Source organism: Sciurus carolinensis, chromosome 3 (genome assembly GCF_902686445.1).
Source record: "Sciurus carolinensis chromosome 3, mSciCar1.2, whole genome shotgun sequence".
NCBI lineage: Eukaryota > Metazoa > Chordata > Mammalia > Rodentia > Sciuridae > Sciurus > Sciurus carolinensis.
The window spans coordinates 157071140-157092837 of NC_062215.1; the positions used below are offsets into that span (position 1 = coordinate 157071140).

Sequence of the window (21698 nt, forward strand, 5' to 3'; positions counted from 1 at the left end):
GGATCCAACTGGCCTCCAATTCCTCAATTTGACTCGATCACCCATCTATCCTAACTTCTTGTTTTTAGTTATGGCTTCAATAGCAATATGATCATAACTGCTATTTAGAGTGTTAGGTAAATGAAAAGAATGGATGACCACTAAGACTAGCTGTCTCAGTCCTACCTTGGCACACAGTGGTCTGAAACTGAAAGGAAAACAAAGCTGAATTTTAAGTGTGCAGAACTGAGTTTCCTTGCTGTATTTTGATTATCCTCAACCATGAACTTGGACCATGAAGTTTTCTGCTTTTTTCCTAAGTATTTCTCAAAATATCCAGAGAGGTTTCTTCTCAGGGTCTCTACTACTCTCAAAGTAACTGTAGCTCCTTTATTCATGGCTAGCATTATAAAGCTGACTTGTGTATTTCTAGGTTGGAGAGCATTGAGGAAACTAGCTATTATTTTTACATCAGTTTTTTCTTTGTGGTTTACTGAATTTCAAGATCTCAACTTCTCCTGTGTTAGCAACTCTGGCTTTGGATGTGAGCCCAGGAATTAGCTATTTATTTGATGTGTTTTTGAGAGGACCCTAAAATTCTCCAACCCCAACCTCTCTTGTATCAATGGGACCATGTCCCCGTGTACTTTTCACATGGGTCCTTGGGGAATTAGGCAACGGGGATCTCACTGAGAGAAGAGGAGGAAGTTAGAGGACGATCGCAGAATGCTAGATGTGGACTAAGTTCCTTCCCTGTACCCACAAAGGGCAGGGGCTGTGGAACCAGAGAGATCATTGTGCCGGCTGTGAAGTCACGGACACATTATCTCCCTCCTCCAGCCTCACATCCTTCTCCTAATATCTACTTCATAGTTTTGTTGTGAAGTTTAAATGATATAATTATAAAGCAGTCCTGGCACATGATGAGGGCCTAAAATTTTTCCTTTCTTCTGAAAATCAAAATACCACTTGTTATTTTAAAAGTTATTTCATGATTTCAAATATATGCATTTGGGGGCTGGGACTGTAGCTCAGTGTACAGCACTTGCCTTGCATGTGTGAAGCACTGAGTTCGATCCTCAGGACCATAAAAATAAATAAATAAAGATATTGTGTCCATATACAATTAAAAAATATTTTTAAAAAATTTGTGCATTTGAAGACTCATTTTACCAATCACAATTTACATTTACTTGTTTATTTTACAATGTATCATTTCTTAACTTTATTTATGAAGTATTGCCACTAATTTTAATGCCAGACCTATTTTTATAAGGAAACGATGATAGCTAGTGATACAAAGACTATTATCATACAAAGAGCTGTATGATACCAAGATCAATAGCACTCTCTTATGCTAATGAACCAAAATTCTCACTCTACAATTGTTAGTTATGTTCAAGTTCTTCTAAAATCCAATAAACATTCTCCAGGAGAGAATGAGAATATCACTCACATTGATGGTCAATCTGTGACTTGTATTTACATATAATTATCTGAAATGAAGTCTAGAATTTGACGGCCAAATGAATATATTCTCATATTTAGAATATATGTGAATGTCCATAGATAGATATGGGGACATTAAACAATGATTATTAAAGCTAGGCATTATGGAAATGATTGATTTCTATGCTTGTGAAAAAGTGGAAATTATAGTAAAAATTCCCTTCCTGGAAGGATGGAAATAAATATATCACGAAATCCCAACATTTTCTGGGGTAGATAGGCCTTAGAATAATCAACTCAGTATCCTGCCTTTGAACCCAGATCAGAACCCAGTTCATAGTCACCAGTTCATGAGCTTAGCAATGGCAGCCCTCACAAGACCTTCAGAGCAATATCCATTTTTAAGATTTAGGTGATAACCATTACTCAGACAGCATCAGGAAAAATATTTTCTTTCCCACTTGAGTTCACTGACTTTTTCCTTTTCCTCTTAAATTGTTTATTGCTGGCCCAAGGGCATGCTAGGGAAGTTGACCATTCGAGGCAGTTCCCTAAATTTATAAGCTAGCATAGTGGCATTAGTCAACCCAGGATGGTAACATTTATAGTCAACTTATTTAGTGTTCGGAAGTTTCTCTTTACTCAACTTGGTGTGAATTGTATCATGCAGGATTCCAGTTTTTCTTGCATATACATTGGAATTTAGATGATCAATATTTACCAAAGATGTATTAACTTCACATTAACAGATCATTCTGCAAGGAGTTTGAGGAAGGTTAAGTCTATCAGAATTTTTAGTGAAACTGCAACATGTGCATGAGCTCTGTCCATTGATCTTCACTGCTTAACTGTTCAAACTTTAGTCTGTCTTTCCTGTACTTGCTCATCCTTCCAACCCTGACTTCCATACTTTATGCTCCTCCTGTATAACATTTCCATAAATACTCACTTAAAGGAAACTATGCTAATTTTGAGCTGTTAAAAATTATAAAAACCTTTCCTGTAGTCCTTTTATTCACTACCACATAGATTTAACTTTAGTCTTGCAAAAAAACCCAGCTTGGAGAAAGGAAGTGTAGGTACCACTAATCAAAGAAATGTTCCAAATGTCTTCATTAACTGGGTTCTCCTGATATAGCTTATTCTCTTTAGTAACAAAAGGATGGATTTAGAACTCTATTAATACAGAAACTTGAGTTTTGATTCAATTCAGTAATTCTGAATGTCTTCCCAATGTAAGATAATAATCACTGAATTTTTGGACTACATATCAGGTACTGTGCTAAGTCCATTGTTTTGTTTAATATTTCGATAGCATTAAGTTTGCAATTTCCTAATGTGATAGATAGTAAGCCGAGGCACTGATAAATTCAGCATCTCCCTCTGTATCACATACTAATAAATGACATAATTGAGATCAAACCCAAGTAGGACTCCAAAACCTAGAATATTTAATACTTTAGCTCTAATATTTGATATGTTAAATATATAACTGCGCCCACATATATATGCACAGACATAAAATATATGTTTAGTGGTAAGGAAAGGCAAATTACATAACATCTGGAGGAAACAAGATGACACAAAACAGGCACTTTCAGTACAGTAACAGCAGTCAATAAAAGGGTGATAGTCCTGTCACTGTAAACCCAACATGCAGAATAAATATTTCAACTATATTCATTATTGATAGTCAAGCACAGGTGCAAGGATCCTCAGTTGGATTTCTAGTGCTATAAGCAAGGAAGGAAATGATCTACAATAGGGTTTTGGAGCTTTACACCCCAAACATTTTTATTTATAGTATCAATTTGGAGTAGAAACTTTAGATTGAAAGATAACCATTATACTAAACACACACACACATATGCAAGAAAAAAAAATTGTGAGTACTAATTACTAGCTTTGAGCATCTGCTAAATCCTTTGCCTGTTATTCTAAAATTAATTATTTTATTTTGGTTTTTGGGTTGTTTAGCTATTTATGACTGATACATTCAGCTCAAGGATGTTATTATACCTGCCTAGCTTGTAGAATTTTTCTCTTTTACTGGCTAAAACTAAGCTGCATTAAGTTTTGGATCCTTCCAGAGATTAGCTTAAAGACAGCCTCTGCATGTTAAATTACCAAATGGAAGATTTTCTGCCATTTGTGATGATTGTTCTTTTGCATTCCATTCAATTTGGGCAATTTTCCTGGAACAGTCCATTTTGCTTTCTGTTTTTTATGCACAATGCTGCTATTTATGTTGGTATTTTTGTAGATGACTGTTTAAAAAGAATCTGTTTTCACCCATTTTAGATGTTCAAAACTAGGGCACAGAACCAATGAAATGCAGTTTATAGCATCTAAGTTTGGAAGCTAAGTTTGGGCTTTCTCTATTAATTGTTGACATAATTAATGGGTTTATGTACGAATTATGCAGAAATTTCTTTTATCCAATATTCTATAGACTTCATGGGTTTTATTTTTGTTAAACTAATTCTGAAAGTATTAAGATTCTCTTCCCCCTTCACTGCCAGTTACTGCTATAGTTAATGTAGTAAAGAAGAGTAAAATGTGGTTTTGAAGGGTCTGATTTCCATCTGAACATCACTATGTTCAGTGTGATAAACTATGCCCATTGGTGAGTGCTGAAAATCATAGGCATGCCTATTGCTTAGGAAAACAATCTAGGGCAAGCCTGGCGAGTTCCACTTGGGCATTCAAGTGCTAAATTGAGCTCAGTAAAGTTGGCCATTTCCCTGCAGCCACAAACTTCTAGCAGATGTAATAATGCAGGTGTCACCTTAGCTAGAACACTCCCTTTGAATGTCCTCTCCTACACAAGGTAGTTTCTATTGACTTTTTATTTAACTTGCTCACGAAGCATGGCAAAATCAGACAAGAAAGTTTTGTGCTTATATTTGATTGAAGTTTCCAGGGGAAAATTGTCACCTAAGAGTTGTTAGAACGCAGATATAAGAAAGAGAATAGGCAGCCCTTTACTTTCTGGTGGTTATTTGTAATTTCTGGTAGAAAAATTAGCAACTTCAGCTTTAAATTATTAAATATGAAAGTAATTTAGGAAAACGTGTGTATATATATATACACATAATTACAACTGTCACATATGATAACTTTTATGACTGTTTAGTATGTCATGGTTATGATACCATTTGTCTTTTTGGATATAGAAATGGGAATGGAGACTTTAGTGGAGTCCTCTGGTTTGATTTGCAGAAAATGGTCTTATGTTGGTTTGTTTCACTACCAACTCACACTATGTTTTTAAGTCTCAGTTTCACTTTAGTAAAAAGCTAAAACAAAACAAGACAAAACAACTCCAAACAACTCCCTTCTTATTTTGCTGGGCAGACAAACAAATAACTGAATATATAATGGACTGCATGTAAAGTACTTAACATTAGAGGAAAACAGTTCTACCAGTTACTATATATTATCACCTCTGTTTGTGTTTATACTACAATCCATTTATATAATAAAGCTCTTGAAGAATACTAAAAATTTGGTTTTGCACAAACATGTTTATTTTTTCTTCTGTTAAAGAAGAGTCTTACTATGGGAAATTCTATGCCTCTGTAAATTAATGTCAAAACACACTTTATTTTTAATTTGTTTTTATGTTCTATGTGATAGAATATTTGGGTGATATAATAGATTTGATAAGATTTCATTAATTTTTTCAACTAATGATTTATTAAATTAGATACATTGTAAAATTTTACATCAAATATTTAATATTCTGAGATACTCCATTCATTTTTTAAGATAATTTTTTAATAGTTTTGACAAGTAATTGTGAATTGTTGAAAGTATGAAAGGGTATGATTCTGGTACAGACTAGATTAATATTTTACTTGAGAGATTTTCAGAGTGATATTTAGATTATTCACGAAATGTATATTTTTAATTTTCTATATATTCTTATGTTCAACAGTTTCAAAAATCTTAAGTTGATTTAAAATAATGTATGCTCAGAATGTGTATGTATGTATCTACTAATAGACAGTGATTATCAGATTATCTCCATGTCTCTATTTCTAATCTCAGCATTATGAGTTATGCATTTACTTGATGGCATTTCTTTGTATTAGGAGTTACAAGACCAAATGGTATTTATCTAATCAACCATTAATATTTATTGGGTACTTATTATGTGCAAAGTATCATATTGGGTACATAACCTTTGTTCACAAATAATTGTTGGTCATTAATGTGCCTTTGATGGGTTTAAATTATTATACTAATACCTACATATAGACAAGATGCATTAATGGACATTTGAGAAACAGAAACCCAAAGAAATGAAAGTTGAACAGAGGTTAAAAAGAAAAGCTCTGACTTTGGCATATATATCAAATATTATTCTCAACATAAAAGTTTCTACGAGGTTATGTGTTTCATGGCAGAAATGATGGCTTACGATCGTTAAGTAAACTCTCCAGTGTTTCACAGGTAGTACATGTTGTAGCCAGGATTTGATTTTAGGACTTTCTGAGTCCAAGAGAAGCATTCTTTCCTTCAATAGATTATCTTGTCATGAGAGCAAAGCAAACAGAGAATTTTCTATGAAATAAATAAAATAGGAAGACACTTTGAATAGTAATGCATGGCTTAGAGAAGAGAGGAAGAGAATTGAATAAGTCCATCAAATTCAAATTTGATTATAAGGAAGTATGAGTGGATAGGAGATTCGAAAGACCAAATATGTATAGAGAAAGAGGAAGCAGGTAACTGTATGAATCCTACTTAAAAAGTGATAAATTATGTTTGTTCTTATTTTTTTCTTTGTGCTATGTGTCATAAAATAAGACTAACTATAAAACAGTTAAGGCACTCAAGAATAGGTGTGAAACTACATACTATCTCCCTATTTGCTACTGTTTCTAATAGTCAAAGCCACAAAATTTTTTTTCATTGTTCTATAATTATTACATATTTGCTACTATCATCCCTTAATTAAGTTGTAAATTCCATTAAGGAAAATTCCAAATGGCATAATGTCTTACTATACTTTTACTTAGGTCTAGTTTTTACGTCTTTCTTCATCAGAACTTTTGTTGATTTTTATGAGTCCAGAATGGAGTTCATGATTCTAAGGTACAGTCTTAATTTTGAAACAGATATAAATGTTTTCCATTCCTTTACTTACCATATATTTTCTTGGCAATTATCAAAAAGTAAGTGCTCAACAATATTTGTATGACAGTGTATCAATTAAAGAAAGAAAGAAAGATTACAGAAGTAAAAACCACAGTTCCCCAGTCATAGCAAAGAAGGAGAAATTGCAATGAAAGAAAACACATTATGATTCCTAGTTTCTCAAAGGGACAAACAAAACTGTTGATTGGAAAATATATAGTCCAAGGTATAAATTAACTCTGTGTTGGAAGATATAGTAAATTACCATCTCTAGGTTTTAATTCTTTAAGTGGTTATACATCTATTAATTAGCTAGTAATATTCTGAATAAACTTTTTTTCTAATAAAAGGGGATCCAGCTAATTGTATTGTCAAATAGAGATTATATAAACATAAGCATTATAGTACTCAAAGGTGCATTATAATATCTCCATTACCTATTGAGAACAAGCCAGCATATCATATGCTTTTTCTAAAAAAATTATCCACGTTTTCAAGTTTATGCATTTTCTGAAAAGTTTTTGTGAGAGAGGTTCATAAATATTTTCAATATGAATATGAATATGTATTGATGAACCAAAAAAAGCTTAAGGGGAAAACCAAAGTATTTATAGTAAAAATGTCTGTGTTTTTCTGATGACCTTAAAGAGCATTTCTATTATAATTCAGGTGAAAAATGCCACTCTGTCTTTATGGATAGTGAAACTGAGTCACAGTGAGGCATATGTCATACTTATGTCACACCAGGCAGAGGAAGGCAGGGAATCTTACTCAGGGCTTCTGTCTTTCCCTTCTAGTCACTAACCCTTTTCAAAAGCTTCTTTGTAGAGATATGACTTTTAAATCAGACAGCTGGAGATCAGTTGCTCCTTAGCTGTCAAGTTGTGAGCTGCGTGTTTTCCTGCCTGAATTGTTGACCCCACTTAGAGAAGCAGCATTGTGAGGAATGTGCCCTTTCCAGAACTCTTGTGGGGAAACACAGGAGGCCTGGCAGGGAGGAAGCCCCCGCAGGTCACCTTTAGAAGATGTAAACAGAATTTTCAAGGGTATGGAGACCTCAGATAGAATATCCTCCTAAAATTTTGCTTGACTTATAATAAATCCTCTCTATACATTCATGTATGGATACATATTTTTCTTTTAAATAAAGTACATCTGCCCTGCCCTCATGTTCATGCTGCTGGGAGTAAAACAACTGAGCATAGAATGGAAATTAAATTCAGGCAAAATAGGCTGCAGAGCTATCACTCAGAAGCTAGATAAGCAGCACTGATTCCCAGGGCTTTTTCACCTGTTAATTAATACCTGAGATGCCTGTAGGACAGCATCGAGTCCCCATGTGTGACCTTGGAGATGGAGTGTGGGATTCCATCCCCAGGAGCAGAGAAGGCAGCCATGCCTCCTGATGGTGGAGAAAATGCTTGAGAGCATAGCCTCTCCAAAAGAGCCAGTTCTGATCTGCAAGGAATGACAAGTATGGGACCCTTACTGCCCTGAGGTGTGGGTACAGGAGTGCTACTTAGGAGAGAGAGGCGATAGAGCAGAGGTGCTGGGCTGAACTTACGTGCCTTGCCCATTTTGTTCTGCTGAGCTCTTGCTCTTTTCCTCCTCTGCCTCTTTTCCTCCCTCTAGGTCCTTTTTCCTCTGGCATTTGCAGTCCTGAAACTCGCATTACCTGCTTGGCTTTTTTTTTTTTTTTTTTTTTTTTGGGGTGCTGGGGATTGAACCCAGGGCCTTGTGCTTGCGAGTCAAGCACGCTACCAACTGAGCTATATCTCCAGCCCCCTGCTTGGCTTTTGTGCTAAGCACTTTATGTGTTTATCCTTTCACCTGATTCACAAGTTCTTGTCTCAGTTGAATTGGAGCTTGGGAGTTTGTCCAGTTTCTAGAAGTCAAAGAAAGTTACATATCAGAAGTTATACATCCATGGCTTGGAACAACCGATGTGATGTTCGAAAAAGTACTCTGTGGAGCCATGACTTGATTTAAACAAAGATGAGAGAGAAGCTTTAAAATATAGGACTTTCAAATGAATTTATGTAACACATAAAAATGCTCAGTCTCAGTTTTCTGCTGAGGCTTTATAAAGTGTGCCTTTTTATTGTGAGATTTAAATTCTGGATCTATATTCATGGAAATCCCAGGGTTTTATTTACTGAATACATTCTTTTTATTTTGGGGAAAGTATGCATTGGATGGATTTAGAATTGTGAATAAACATGTTAATCAAGAGTAACAAACAACATTTCATATCTAGACTTTGCCTTTTAGTTTAGTCTAATCAGGTGAAACCCATTTGGTTAGAAGAATACTTTTTTTTTCCCTTTGGAATGCAACAGAACACTATTATACACTAATAGACTGAACTTTTGGTCAGGCAGTTTCCATCTTTATTAATTAATGGACAGAGAAAAGATAGAGTCCTTGTATTTTTCAATTAAGAGTCATGGATAAATAAAGTGTGATTTATTAAGGCTCCAAAATTGCAATCTCCTTGCACTAGGTTAGTCACCTCATTATTAGTATTTTGTGTTCATAGAACATAATTATAATATTATATTTAATAGCATATTAATGGCCTTGGCAGATTAAAAATAATATCACAATATTTTTGGACTACTAGGGTTATTTAAGATTTATAAACAATGAATATGGAATTGGGGATGTAGCTCAATGTTAGAGCAATTGCCTAGCATGTGCAAGGCCCTGGGTTCAATCCCTAGCACACAGGAAAAAAAATATGAATATAGAATTCAGGAAACTGAAAATTGATTATTTAAAAATATCTATGGTATTAATTTTTCACAAGTTTTGTTTTTCATTTTGGTCTTGTTACTGTCATTAATACCTTTTAAGATTAAATACAGTTTTAGGCATGCCATTTCTTGAAAACTGATTCTTATACTATTATAGAATTGTTTGATGATGCTAAATGAACTCAGATTCTTGTACATAATTTTCATGTTACCATGCTTTCACATGGACATTGGTGTAGGTATTATTTATCTGTATATGAGATTAAAAGATAAGACCTTTCCAGTGCAGCAAAGGAAACAAACCAGGGGAGGGAGGAGGAGAGGAAAAGGGGAAATACTGGATAACAGTTTTTTATTTTTTAAAATATTTTTAGTTCTAGATGGATGCAATTCCTTTATTTTTATGTGATGCTGAGGATTGGACCCAGTGCCTCACACATGCTAGGCAAGTGCTCTACCACTGAGCTATAGCCCCAGCTCTGGGGAATGGTTTTGAACCAAATTACATTGTTACATCATGCACATGTACAAGTACGTAACAAGGAATCCCACTATTATGCATAATTATAATACACCAATAAAAATGTGGAATAAAAAAATCAAGGTATTTAATTCCTTCAAAGACCTCATTGCTACCCAGAACCAAGCCACAATGCTCTTGAAAATTAAAAGAAATAAGTAGTATTTACCCAGTTGTGCAGGTTTTTATCATTTGCTTTTCTAAACATTACTCATTTTTTTGACAAATGTCTTTTGCATTTCTATTAGGAAGTGGGTTATACTTTATCTCCTTGCAAGAAAGGATGAGAAGACAATAACTGCTCAACTGATGGCATGACTGTGATTGTGGCATGGTCTTAAACCTGTGAAATGCCACAGATAATCAGTGAAGCCATGCAATATTTAAGGGAGGGGTAGTTGAGGGTCGTGTGAGGCAGAGAACATACATCTCACTCAGGTCTCTCTCTCTCTCTCTCTTTTTTTTTTTTTTATTAAAGCAGGTGTCATGACTGAGCATCAGACCTAATGAATTTTCAGGTTCTGTATTTTGGGGGATTTTTTGAAAAAGAGGATAATAATCAAATTGCAAGCCCACCCCATAATTGTAGGCCAAGTGGAGTGCTCATTTTCACATTAGAGCTTGTGCAATCTGGAGGGAAATTTGTTTAGTATTGCTTGTGAGTTGGTGGATCAGATAAAAGCCAGTCAAGTGGAAGAGAGGACTGTGTGAAGTGCACTGGCTCCCCTGGTAATTGCAATGCTGCGGGCGTTCCTCAGTTGGCTAATAGATTTCCCCAGCTCCTCTGTGCCAGGTGAAAATTTCCTCATTAAGAGGAATTTATTCCATTTCCTTTTATCATTTATTATTGAAGACTAAGTGTGAGTGGAGAAAGTTTCAGAGATGACAGGATAGAATTTTAAACAACAACAACAAAATTTACATTGGAAGTCAGGGAAAGACAGAGGAGAAAGGCTTGTATTGTTTATAAACCAGAGAACACACGAGAGACTTCCTGCCCTAGTAGCTGAGCCATGCTGTCTAAACTTAAAAGATTATGGGCATAGTGTGTAAAAGTCTGATTGCCTGATTTTAAGACATATTTTTCCCCCTCTAAAAATTTCACACTGTCATTTTGTGCTGCTAAGGAGAGAAGAACTAAAGATTGTGAAAAGATGAACATTATAACCATTTAGTGTATCTCTGTTTCATTGTTTAGGTTTTATTATACAGTGATGAAAGTCTAACCTTTGAAGAATTTGCCCTTGAACTCTGAAAGCAAGGAAAGCTGGTAGGGAAAGAAAAGTATATACAGCATATTTTAGAGGCTACCCTTCTTAAGTATGGATTTAATGTGCATATGTTTAAAAGTAAAAGTAAATTTAGTAATAGTACACACAAATACTTATCACATAACAGAAGTATAATTTATTATACATATTTAAAAACTGTGTGCTTTAGTGCAATATGCTCCATTTATCTGATCACTAGTTTGGTATAATGCTCCCTTGATTTTACAATATAATATAAATGGTACATTCCCTATTGAGGCTTCAAAAAGCAGTTTTGAATTACAAATCTGGCATTTATATTTCTTTTAGTAATTATTCTGTTTTGTTCCAAATTGAGGCTTTCACTTTCCTTTGGAAAAATAAAAGTGTTATAGCCTTGTTCCCTAAAATAAGATTCTACCTAGCTTGATTGGAAAAAAACAAAAACCAAAACTTACTATAATAGAAGTTCTTTTTAGCAGACAAAATGGAGAATCGCCCTATATGGGCAGATATGGAGGAAGAGCATGTATTGAATCTCCACATTGCTAAGTGAGCTTTATGTTCACCTAACATCATTCATCTTGAATTTGACTCTAAGGAGGTTTAACCTTATCTAAATCACTGGCCCAAAGCTAATGAATCGTGTCTTCAAACTGTCTCATCTTTTATTTTATTATAATGGGACACAAAATAAAATTGTGTATCAGAATAAGTTGGGAATAAAGTCAATTTTCTTCTGTGCATAATGACATGCCAACCAGCCTGTGTTACACAGAGGAGAGAACAAGTGAGGGAAATACAGAGAGAGTCTGCTTCTGTCTTAGAGTTAGGAGTACCTTGCAGAATTACATAGCACTCAATTTGGGAAAGGAGCTAACTTGTCTTTGCAATTGCTAGGTCAGGATTGCTATGTCAGTTTCTGAGTAAGGAAGGTTCCAGAGTGCTTTATGCTATCTCATGAATACATCTAAAGAGTAGAAATTAATAATCAGAGAGACCATGAATGGAATACTAAAAAAAAAAAACACCACTTTGAACTCTGTAAGAATATTTCTCTCCAACGTGTGTGTCCAAGTTAAGGTAGATGAATGTGAAGGTGCTAATATATCATTCTGATTTTCAAGACCCTGAAAAATATTATATCATGTTATTGATATAGCTATTTGAAAAGTGGGCAAAGTGAAAGCAGTTTTTGGTTCATCAGGAAAGTGTTCTAACAGTTAGTGAGCTTAAAATATGCACTGTGCAGGTCTAATAGATGTACCTGTTTCAGGTTCTTACTTGGTGTTCTTGAGAGGGTCAGGCAGAAATAGTTTCACCCTTGTTCTAAAGTATCATGATCATTATTTTGTGTTACTATTGCTTTTCTCAGACAACCTCTTTAAATAATGAACACTCTCTGGGTTGGGGGATTCTTGTGGGAGTAATAACAACTGAGTTAGTCTTAGTGACATGGCTATTTTCTTTTTGCCACCAGAGCTTAGCACAAAATTAATTCACTTTTTTTATGCAGAAGGTCAATACAATCCATAGACTGATCCTTCCCTCCCTCCCTCCTTCCTTCCTTCCTTTTTCCCCTCCTTCCTTCTTTTTCTTTCTTTCTTTCTTTCTTTCTTTCTTTCTTTCTTTCTTTCTTTCTTTCATTTATTTGCTTGTAGGAGTCCAATTTTATTTTGTGGGTAGAGGAGTAAGACTGTTTGCTAGAGTTTCTACATATATAGTCTATTGACCTCTTGTGGTTAAAATGAATGAGGAATTATGTGTGTTTCAGTAATTGAATCAAGACATTCCTGAATGTAGACAAAATAGATGCAAATGTATTATATCTTTAATACAAATATGAAGAATCTAAATTGCTTTCCCTTTATGTTTATATAATATCATTATAATGTCCATTTAAAGCCACGTAACTACCTTTAAAGAACTGATTGATAGTTCATATAAGAAGGAATTAAAATAAATCATTAAAGACCAAAACAAAACAAAACAAAACCAAAAAAGTAAATTCTCACAATAACAAATAGAAAAACATGAGCCTCCCACAGCTAAAGAAAAATACACAACTTCTGCTTGTCCTTGGATTAGAACTTGTATTCGAGGCATAGTTACATCAGAGGTGTGATGGGTCTTCCAAAGTCAGGTGTCTTAGTGTTTGGACCACTGTTTTTATTTATTTATTTATTTAAAAAATTTTTTAAATTTTTACAGACTACATTTTGATTCATTGTACACAAATGGGGTATATCTTTTCATTTCTATGGTTGTGCTTGATGTAGATTCATCCCATTCATGTAATCATACATGTACATAGGGTAATGATATCTGACTCATTCCACCATTTTTCATAGCCCCCCACTATGGATCGCTGTTTTTGAGGGTTAAGATTTTAGTCATTTAAGTTAAATGGTTGTCTCTTCAGTCATATGATACAGGTTTTGCCACAGATTGTTTTTGCAATGTCATATTAAAGATCTACTGTTTCTTCGCTCTTCTTCGTTGCTATCCAACAACAATGGGAACATTTTTTAGCAAGCAGTAGAAAAAAAAATCTGTGGGTAATAATTTTCTATTATATGTGCACTATTTTTCCATCTCAACCAAAGTTCATTCCTTTTGTTTTTAAAATTATAGAACACAGAGAAAATAAGTAGCCTTTTCCAGTGCTTGTAAACATTAATATGATTTGAGATTTGGAAAACTCAAAATTAGAGATTTTTTTCAAAAGAAACTTATCCAAAATCCTAATCTAGAAAAATAGCCTGTTTGTCATGTACTTCCAGTTTGGGACTAAATGCATGCTTGCACATAAACAAATGAGCGGTGGGTTTAGGAGCATCTTCTTGCAAGGAAATTAGAAACATACATTTCTAAAACAAATAGCTACAGCAAAAAGTCTTTCCTACACTTTTTTATTTTTTCTTGCTTTCTTTTTTTGGTAAAACTAAAGGTAACCATAAACTTGGGTGCTTCAGAGTCCCTTGGGAACTCAGAAGTCACCTCTTGGATAAAACTTTTCTAAACTTACCTACTAGAAGTTCAGCCAGAGTCTCATCTTATTTACATTTCTCTCACAGCTCCTCTCACAGTTTGGACACATCAAATAGCTATTTGTCTGTCTCCTAAAATACTCTGACCTCCTTGTATGTAAGAAGTCAATATTTTATCTTCCCATGATTCACATAGGTAGCACAGGCCGGATGGTCCCTAAACATTAAAGCACTAATGAAAGAGTGACAAAGAATGAGATTCTACTCTCACCATCCTGTCCCTACTCACTTTTTTCAACTATAGTCCTCAGGGTATTTCTTATACCTGCCATGTCCATTGTTGCCCTGAAATTCTTGTGAATACAGTTGCCCTTGCCTAGAGTGCATCCGTCAACCCTGTTATCTATACAAAGCTGAACTTTATGGTTCTGTTCATGTCCCTCTACTGCAACAGTATTTCTCAAGTACGACCACTCACACTGTTATCTCTTTTGTTTGACTTCACATTACACCTCATAGCTTATCCCTCCATAAATTGCTTTAACTCACTGTCTATCATTCCATTGTTTCAAATATTGTTGTGTATCTTTTTGTGCAACATTGTCCAGCAGAAATTTCTGTGATAAAATCTTCTATAAGCTGTGCTAATACACCAGCCATTGGCTACATGTGACTATTAATCATTTGGAGTGTGGCTAAGTGTGAATGTAAACCTAAAGTTTTAGTTTTTACAAGATTTATATGATTAACCTTTAATTTTAAATAACCATGAGGCTGGTGGCTACCTTATTGGATAGCATAGTTCTAGAGCTTATATCCCAGGGGTTGGCACATTGTTGTAAGCAACTAATAATACTTAATATCAGGTTGTATTCAAGAATTTGACAGAAAAAATGTGTTTCTCTCAGGAAATGCTTATCAAAAACTTGAGAAGATGAAAACTCAAAACGGAAATTAAAAAAAAATTAAATGCATTTGGAGAAATAATGCTTTTATTTAAGACAGAAGGGAATTATGTGCAATAGAACCAGCAAATTGACTAGGAAGAGCTGAAGCTGTAAAAATTCAAACTAACACTGACACAAGAAAGGCAGGAAATAGCCATTACATACAGCAGCTTGATTCTCCTCCAAACTCAGAATATGAATTAATTAAATAAAAAGATGAAAGATTGGAATGAGAAATATGCAAGAGATTTAATTCAGTTACATTCTGTTAACAGGGTTCCAGAAGAACGTTTTGATTAGTACAAGTTAGTTCTTCTGATAACAAACTGTTATATCTTAGTTTCATTGTATTAACTATTGAACTATTATAATTACATTTTATTGTCTTGACTATGGCTTGAAATTGGTGACCCACAGGTATTTGACTATAGGTGTTTTATAGCAGTATTTTGTTCTTCTGTAGCTTGACTTCTTACAAATTATTTTTTTGCACGTTTTGAAATTTATTCACAAGCTGATTTCAATCACTTATATGTCTTTTCTGCAAAATGAAAAAAATTAGTTTAAATTTCTTTCGTTCACTTATTAAATCTTTATTGATTGCTGTCTGTGGGTTGGTAATGTGCCAGACTTTAGGAATAATCTGGTAAATAAGTCAAGTATATTCTTTGCTCTCTTGGAAATTAAATCTACCAGGAAATATTTGATTGAGCAATAAATGTTAAGACGTTTTTATATACCAGGTAATGATGACATGCCAAACCATATACTTCTTACTATGTTCATGGCTCCAAGTAAAAGAGCAGGGAAAGCTCAGGAAGTTAAGAGGGTTTGTGGATGAGACTTGGTTTTAGTTGACCTTTGCAGAGTAGCTGAGGACTGGGGAGAAGTTGGGTGGATAAAAGGTATGTCCAAGGCTTTGCAACCAAGAGAAGCAACACAAACTCTGCACAGCATAAACGAACGTGAGGAAAATGAGAAGACCATCTAGCTTGAAAGGAAAAGAATGATAAAACCATAAACCTACTTTCTCAAATAGAAAGATGTGGGATATTTAGTAGGTAGAGGCAGTTTTTGGAGAGGAGGTCCAGTCTGAAGCAATACTAGGACACCCAGGTAAAGATGATTCCTGAAGTTCACATCCATGAAGACCTACAGCACAGCTCAGACACTGGTGAAGAGGCCAACGATTTCAGAGTCATCACCCAGCTCTGTACTCAAGCCCATGACAGTGGTTGACCTTATAGAGGGAGAGAAGTAGGTAACAGGGAGAAAAGGCCTAGGGAAAACCAGAAAATCAAGAAACAAAAAACGAAAAAAACAAAAAACTTAAAACAGCAAATAGCTGTGAGTAATAAATAGGCTAGAAGCAACTTGACAGAGGCCAGAGGAGGCATCTCTTTCAAGAATGAAGCATCAAAAGAATCTTATGATGACAGGTTGAGGAAGATAAAAATTGAGAAAGGGTTCTGGATTTAGAGAAGGAGGTCTAAAAGAGGAGCAAAAAACCGAAATAATTGCATTTGGGGAAATAATGCATTGATTTGAGACAGAAGGGAATTATGTGCAATAGAACCAGCAAATTGACTAGGAAGAGCTGGAATTGTTAAAGTCCAAAGTAACACTGATACAAGAGAGGTAGGAAATAGCCATTGTATATGGCAAGAAAATGAACAAGAAAATTCATATGAAAAGTAAATGCAGAAGCTATTTTCAAGGAACTAAGTGGGGAAGAGGGCACACAGGGTATAAAAGTGGGAGACCACAGAGAGGTCAGCATTGCTAATGCTGAAGACTCTACAGAAACTGAAAGACTTATTAGGTAGTTTGTATAGTTTTTTAAAGATAAGGTGAACTAACTATGTTTGAAGGTAGGAAATAAGGAGTCTTTGCTGCTTTTGAAATTGAACAGTTTACTGTGTTTTGTGTGTTTCTTCTAAATTTGAATTGCTTTCACATTCAACCCCAGTGAATCCATTACGGAAGAAACTCTGAGGAAGGCAAAGGAGATTGGGTTCTCGGACAAGCAAATTTCAAAATGCCTGGGACTGACTGAGACTCAGACAAGGGAGCTGAGATTAAAGAAGAACATCCACCCTTGGGTTAAACAGGTAAGGGAGTTTCCTTGCCCCCCGCCCCTCCCCAGGATCTGTGGTGAAATGTAGGCACCAACTCAAAAAGTCATTGTCAATAAAAAAGCAGGATTTGAAAAATGACCCTTCTTGTCCAACCGATGTCAATGATGCCACCAATTTTATTCAACTTTATTTTATGCTTTAAAGGGAAAAGATGCAGTAAACACTGAGATGTAAAGAGAAGAGTGAACACCTGATTTTCATGACCTAAATAAATTTTAAAAAATAGAAATGACATCTCCTTTGCTTTTTGATCTATGTTCAAACATATATGTCATAAGAGAAAATTTTAGGGTAACAGTAGAATTTGAAATAGGATGGTGGCTGACCCTTTTGAAAAGATAGTTATTTCCTTTGGCACTTTTAAAATTTTTAATTAATCAATTAATTAATTAATTAATTTTTTGTGGTACTGGGGTTTGAACCCAGGTGCCTGCATATACTAGGCAAATCCTCTACCATCAATCTATACCCGTAGCCCTTTTTAAATTTTATCTTGATGCAAGTTCTTGCTAAGTTGCCCAGGCTGAACTTGAAATTTTTGTATAGTGTGATATTTTAGGTGCTCCATCACTCTGCTTCATTCAGTATACATGGAGATAGGGCTGGGTGCAGTGTTCATTTAGTATTCATGACACGTTCACATATGAACATTCATAATTGTGCCTTTTTGGCATTTAATGGAAGGAATGTGTTGACTTAAGGTACCACCAACTGGATTTTGTCCTTTAAAATCATTGACTTTTCTCTGTGTGCTCAGGGGGCACATGTATACCCTTAGGTCTCAAGCTCAATACTAAATATTTTCCACTCAGCAATTATTATCTTTCTTCCTTCTCACCTGCTTTATACTGGCTTGCCCTGTTGGCCTTGAATTCTTGCTCACTAAGCTGAGCTACTGGCCCTTGAGAGTGAAATTGATTTACTTTTTCCAAATGTGTTCAATGAGATCCTTGTCTCTCATCCCTCACTTATGCTTTATGGTATTTGTGTCAACCCATGTCTCCGTGCCACTGGTAATGTAAATCCTACACATTAATTTGCAAACAAATACATGCTTACATATGCGCCATTTTTCTCTGATTTTAGATTTCATAGACAGTTGCTTTAAATAGCTGACCAGATAAATTTTTCTGGTAACAAGTGGACTACATGATCATTTTGTCATGCTTATGGCTATTATTATAGTGACCCACTATTAAAACCACAGTTGTGAAAAAAGTTATAATCAAGACAGGAAGTAAAATTCATATTAATCAATCAACTGATTAAATTAATTACTTTTCTCTTTCAGATTGATACACTGGCTGCAGAATACCCATCAGTAACAAACTACCTGTATGTTACCTACAATGGTCAGGTAGGAACAGTCTAACTGCTAAATGTAGAGATCTCTAGTTTTAGTAGCTGGTCCACCAGAGGGAATACATCATGTTTTTCATCTTTGATTATCTACTGATGTTGGTAATAAAAAGGGCATCACAGGGGTATATGCAATGATAGGTTTCTATACACTTTTAAGAACTGCCTTAGGATAATGAAATCAAACTAGTGAAAATATGATAAAGACAATGGTTGCATGAGCATACAATTAAACTGGATTCTCATGACTATTACATTTACAAATATTTAGCTACAACTATTTTTTTTAATGAATAAGCAGCTTGTAGAACACCATACTTTGGGTTCCCAGAGACTAATAGAGGATTCATGTGAACAAAAGAAAGAATGAAAAAGACGCGTTTAAAGATAGGACAAACAGTTGAATTAAATGGAAGAATAATGTAATAATTTCTATATTCTTTTCCACCTTCAGGAGCATGACATTAATTTTGATGAACATGGAATGATGGTGCTGGGCTGTGGTCCATATCACATTGGTAAAGTGTTGACATATGTACATACAACTTCACAATTTATATAGTGCTCATTAACATTAATTCCATTATTCTAAGAACTGTATAAAGTAAATGCTGTTAGGGTAAGTGTTTTGAAAATTAGGAAACTGAGGATCAGAGAAATATAACTCAAACTTATAAAGCTAGTTAGTGGTAGAAGTGGAATTCAAACACAGATTTAAACTAGAAATTCTATCTCCTCTCATTTTACCATGTTACTTAATCATTTTCATTCTCCTTAACCAAATTGACCTCCTCATTGAGTTTGATGAGTAAATTAGACTTTGCTATTTCTCTCCTAACAGTTTTTCATAAAGACATACATTTTGCTCAAAGACTTATGTATGAGCTAGAAATTACATTGCTTATATAATCTCTGACCTAACATTTGATGCATACATCTAATGCAGAGAGTTTGTCTCATGGGCAGGTAGGGATTTATAAAATCCAATTAAAACATTTTCACCAGAGATTGTGACATTTCCTCTCTAGTCAATTAGATGTTTAATAACCACTCCAAATCTATTATACAAGGTGTATATTATGTGGACAGGATGTTAACCAACAACTGCATTTCCTATAGTCCCTGAAAGGCATTCTAATATGGAAACATAAAATACATGACTTAAACATATGTAGTTTGCTTCTTTAAGTACAGTTTGAGTTTTTATAATTAAATGCCTCAGGGTATGCTTGTTTACCAGTCTTTGGTCAGATCTGATATAGGCCAAAATTGTTACATTTTACCACTTTATTATTGTTTTAATTCTATTTCTGCTGCAACAACAAAATACCTGAGACTGAGTAATTTACAAAGAACAGAAATTTATTTCTCACAATTCTGGAGGGTGGAAAGTTTAAGAGCAAGGGATCGGCACCTTCAGTCATTTGGTGAGGGTTGGATCTCTGCTTCCAAGATCACATCCTGACTGCTTGTGTCCTTTGGAGGAGAGAAATGCTGTGTCCTCAATGGCAGAAAGCGAAGGAGCATAAAGGACAAAATCTCTCTTGGGGCCTTTTATAATGGCATTAATCTATTCATGAGGTCTCCACCTAAACACATCTCAAAAGGTTCCACTTTCTGAACACTGTTGCATTAGGAATTAACTTTGCAACACACAAATCTGAATTTTGACTCATTCAACCCATAGCAGTTATCTTACAGGTGAATGGCCTAAACTCTTCACCTCTGTGGACCTTTTTTCCTTGTTTTCAAATTTAACCTAATTTACTCAACAATTCTGCATTAACCTTAGTGTCCAGGGAAAACTAGCTGAGCTGATAATCTAGAGCATATTTGCTCTATAGTAAGAATTGATGTATTATTGTTTTGGAACACTATATTTTGACAAGAATTTTTAGAAGACAATGTACTAATGCAAAGAATTAGTACAAGTACCAGGACTTTTAGTGCTATGGCATCCCAGCAGAGGTGATATTTGAGGCTATTAGCCAATATTATATTTCAGATTGCTTCATAGAAGGTCACTCACTCTGCATGGGGTGGCCTTGCATGGGGTGGCTTAGACAGGACAGGACTTTCCAATCAATCAAGATATGTCAGATCAGCAAGGCACTCAGGGACTATATAGTTTAGCCTTCAAACAGTGGATTAAGTGGAAGGACTGAAGCAAGAGCACAAGTATTCTGATCACTGGGCTTAATTCTTTTTGTGTATCGAGGTTATTGTGTTCATTCTGAGTTTTCTTTCAGTACATGAGGGTTATTTTTATCTTTAAAACTATTTCCTATTAACATCGAGATTCTCAAATATGGAGATCACCAATTGTAGAATTCTGGCTATAAAATAAGTCAACATTTTCATGATTGTTTAATTAGTCCTTGCTTTTCCTACTGTGAATATAGTGTAACTCATAGGTCTGAAATTTATATTTTGCTGTTTGCAAAACTGAATTGAAAGGCATTGGCTTCCTTAGCCTGAACTGAGTGGTGCTATATTTTTCTACTTCTCTTTGTGCTACAGCTTCATGCTTCTCTCACCCCTCTTGCCTGTCTCATTGTCTCCGCAGGCAGCAGTGTGGAATTTGATTGGTGTGCTGTCTCCAGTATCCGCACACTGCGTCAACTTGGCAAGAAGACAGTGGTGGTGAATTGCAATCCAGAGACTGTGAGCACTGACTTTGATGAGTGCGACAAACTATACTTTGAAGAGTTGTCTTTGGAGAGGATCCTAGACATCTACCATCAGGAGGTAAGAAAAAAAATATATGTAGTGTACACTTTATGTATATCTGTATTCATGTATGTAGATTTATATTGTATTTCCCTTAGGAGAAATTGCTGCCAGTGTCTTCCTTTGCCTAATTTTGTAGTGAAACTCTAAAAGAAAATCATTCCAGCCATATATTCTTGAGGCCTTGGCACCAGGTGATTGTTTTCATATAAAATTCTCTTTTTCTTTCAAAGCATTCTGGCCGTATTGAAAACTACTTGGTAACATGTACCAGTCACATAATTAGCTAGCAAGGTGGCTTCTCATAAATATTTTGCAGAATGTTTTAGTTGGTCATCTAGACACACAATAAACAGCTTCTTTCTAGTTCCTGGGATGTGGTTTGATGAGGAACAGTCCCAGAGGAGAGAGTTAGGTTGTTTACCAAGGACCCGT

At 34.9% G+C, this 21698-nt stretch overlaps 1 protein-coding gene across 1 annotated transcript in view; it reads left to right on the top strand.

Moving 5' to 3' along the window:
* Nucleotides 1–21698, top strand: part of Cps1 (carbamoyl-phosphate synthase 1) — a 117482-nt gene that overhangs the window by 60107 nt on the left and 35677 nt on the right. Inside the window, exons 22-25 of the mRNA XM_047544516.1 lie at nucleotides 17006–17147; nucleotides 18466–18531; nucleotides 18988–19051; nucleotides 21100–21281. Coding sequence (XP_047400472.1) covers nucleotides 17006–17147; nucleotides 18466–18531; nucleotides 18988–19051; nucleotides 21100–21281 — 454 coding nt within the window. The remainder of the gene's footprint in view (nucleotides 1–17005; nucleotides 17148–18465; nucleotides 18532–18987; nucleotides 19052–21099; nucleotides 21282–21698) is intronic.